This window comes from Pteropus alecto, unplaced genomic scaffold (assembly GCF_000325575.1).
Source record: "Pteropus alecto unplaced genomic scaffold, ASM32557v1 scaffold271, whole genome shotgun sequence".
In the NCBI taxonomy this organism is placed as follows: Eukaryota; Metazoa; Chordata; class Mammalia; order Chiroptera; family Pteropodidae; genus Pteropus; species Pteropus alecto.
This window is the reverse complement of record NW_006430730.1, coordinates 164,123-167,348: the sequence shown is the minus strand read 5'-3', so window position 1 is coordinate 167,348 and position 3,226 is coordinate 164,123. Positions and strand designations below refer to the sequence as shown.

Sequence of the window (3,226 nt, the reverse complement as noted above, 5' to 3'; positions counted from 1 at the left end):
CGCAGCTGGCCTCCACAGCACATCTAACTGTCTGCTAAGGAAGGCTGCTCGACTCCACTGACAGCCAACTGCAACAGAGTTGAACTTTTAAATAACTGTTTTTGGTCATCGGATTTTATAAAATTTAAAATAGGTATATGTTGTGCCTCCAAACTATTTTAGATTTTACAACATTCCTAAACGAGATAGTATCCTCACAGACGTATATTACCCGAGACAAAACTCACTTAAGGAAAGAAATCAAATTAAAGAAATGGAGTCAGAGGAATCGAAGCAGGAATTATGAGTAAAGCCATCGAAACCCATGATGTAACCCCAGCCACACGCCCAGAGTAAATAATGTCATAGAGGAACGTACTATACCATCGTAAGTCAAAGATAATCATAAACGTCAACTATCCAGACTGTGGAACAAAATTAAATACTTGTATTTGAACGTGGCTGTGTTTGCTCTTCTCACGACTTAACTGTATTCTAGAAACGCCACTGCTTGCACTGTCGCATTATATCCATTTGCCTCTAGTTCAACCAACCCCTAAGACACTTCATTAAGTGAATGAATAGTATCCTTTACCAGATTAACAAAAAATATAAACCAGCAGATCTGTTCTCTCCCTTTCTGAACTAATCCTTCTTTAAAACACAGTAATAAATAAAATGCTTAAGCTTCAAAGACGTTCCCTGTCAGGCAGCGGGCAAAACACAAGAGTAATTACATTTACTAAGGAGAACTGGAAGTAAGGTATAGTCCTAAAAAATAAGAATAAAGATAACAAATTTATCTTAAAAATAAAGCCACGGCCCCTATTATTATTATTCTCTATCTCCTTCTGTTTTATTTTTCCTCACAGTGCTTGCTCATCATCACCTCAAGCTGCACGTTCCACTCTATACGTATTTATCTATCTGTTCATCTCGGGAGTAGCGGCTCTAGGACAGCAGTTTGTCTCCTGTTCACTGCTGTATCTCCAGTGTCTGCCACTTAACAGGTGCTCAATAAAACCGAAAGAATCCAACATTTGTTAACTGGCTCAGAATCCCAATAGACCTTTTTTCACACTTCGCCAAGGACTTCACACTGACATCTGCCCTTCTAGTCCTCCACAAGCCCATCCTGGTCACTCCTGGGGTAAGGGAAGGTTGGCAAGCTGAGCCAGGTACCCAACAGACAGGGTGCCACCATGCCCACCTCACCTTTGAGCCCCCAGCCAGCACCAGGTGGCGGGTCTTGCAGACAAACATGCCCCCATTCTCCACCAGTTTCTTGCAATGCAGGAAGGCGAAGCTGCGGAACAGATGGCGAATCTCGCCCTCCCGGCCCTGGAGGAAAAAGGGCTGTCACTCTTGTGGCCTTGCCCCACCGCTACTCTTTCAGATGCAGCAGACAGGCAGGAAATCATACTCACTGAGTGAGGGCCGTCAATGACCTTGACAATGTCTTTCACATGGATGTTGTTCTGTTCTGAGTCCAGGGCCACGGCAAAGCGGTTGTCCTTCTTCCGAGTCACAGCCTGGTGCCTGACAGTCACCACTTTCCCATACATGTTCAGCACCTGCAAAGGGAGTGGGGGATGCTGAGGGGATGAGAGTGGCCAGAGTGACATGGAGCAGGGCTTCCCTAAAGTGGGATGATCCTTCCTTGCAGGCGACTGCAGGATGTCTGGGGCAGGCAGTGTCAGAGTGCTACCCCGTAGGAACGGGGTCAACCAAAAACATTCGCTATAATTTGAGATGAGACTGAACCCCCTGACTGAGCATCAGGGACCTAAAAGATTGGTGGGGGAGACTGGATATTAACATAATAGCTGAAGTTTGTTTATCCATCATTCTGTACCAGACCCAATGCCAAATCTTCATACAAGCTTTCACTGAAGCCTCAAAACCCCTCTGAGCTGGACGCTGTTGTGATTCCTGACGTACAGAGGGAGTTTCTGGGCAAGTCAGTAGCCCAGGGCAACACGGCACCAAAGCAACAGAGGTGAGATGTGAATCCTGAGCCCAGGGTCCTAAACACTATGCGTGCGGCTCCAGCATCAGTGGGGAAGGGGTGAGGGGGAGGAGGGTGCCTGCAGCAAGCACAGAATGCCGGGTACATCTGACCTCGGTGATTCATTCACAACAAATTAAGTAGATGCTGCCATTAACTTCGTTTTACAGGGTGGGAAACTGAGGCACGGAGAAAGTAACTGACTTGCCACTTGCCCAATATCATGTAGCCAGTCACGGGTGACAGAGGTACGTCTGCAACCCAGAGCAGTCTAGGCTCCTAGCCACCATGCTCTGCCACACCCCCCAGATGAGGAGCTTGAGGAAGAGGAAGCCCCCAAGAGTAAGCCCTGCCACGGAGCCCAGCACACTCACCTGGAAGGTCTCCCGCTCCAGACGCACAATGACACCCACGGTCTGGGGGTCCAGCTGCACTAGTTCCCCCCATTCATGCTGGCCCCCAACATCCACACCTGACGCCGTCTCCGAGCAGAGCTGCAGGTCCCGGGGGAGCACCTTCAGCTGCCAGGAGAGAAGGGATGAAGCAGGGTCCAGGTGGCTCTCCTGCCAGGGTCGCCTCTGGGCAGTTCCGCCACACTCCCACTCTCCTCCCTACCTCGTGCATGGTGAGGTCAGAGAAGAGAATGACGAAGTTCTCCTCTACTCGCACAATGAGGCCCGTGTCACCCTCGAATCGGCCGGCAATCACCTTCACGTGGTCCCCCATCTTGAAGTACTTCCGAAGTTCCTGGGCCGGGAACTCCAGCATGTCCTGAGGATTGAGTGTGGGGACAATGAGCAAGTGGAGGGGGGAGCCAAGCCACCACAGCTTACCTGCCCTGCCCGACTTCAGCATCCACTCAAGTTCTTGGAAAAGACCCTGGCCAAAACCCATGCAAGGCTGACACCACCCAACCACAGACCACCTGAGGCCACCGGGACAACTCTCAGAATGCCCCAGAGATAGCTGATCTCAGACAGGATATCAGCCTAGACAACTGTTTAACCCACAGAGAGTCAGCCTGTCCCTAGACATGACACCAGACTACACGCCACCTCAGACTCACCTGGAGACAGCATCACCCCAGACACACTATGCTAATCTGGGCAAGCCCTCACTTAGACACAGAGAGACAGACAGACAGACAGACAGACAGACACACACACACACACCCTAAGCCAACTAAAACCCAGGAGCTGACACACACACACACACACACACACACACACACACACACAC

The 3,226-nt window shown here is 49.9% G+C and overlaps 1 protein-coding gene across 2 annotated transcripts in view; it reads right to left on the bottom strand.

The window, feature by feature from the left end:
• The window catches only part of SUPT5H (SPT5 homolog, DSIF elongation factor subunit), a 26,391-nt gene that overhangs the window by 5,789 nt on the left and 17,376 nt on the right, over positions 1-3,226 (bottom strand). For both annotated transcript variants that reach the window (XM_006905395.3, XM_025050575.1), the window contains 4 exons: positions 2,603-2,758; positions 2,362-2,508; positions 1,407-1,553; positions 1,195-1,320 (listed from right to left, as the gene is read on the bottom strand). In XM_006905395.3, the coding sequence (XP_006905457.1) occupies positions 1,195-1,320; positions 1,407-1,553; positions 2,362-2,508; positions 2,603-2,758 (576 nt within the window). The remainder of the gene's footprint in view (positions 1-1,194; positions 1,321-1,406; positions 1,554-2,361; positions 2,509-2,602; positions 2,759-3,226) is intronic.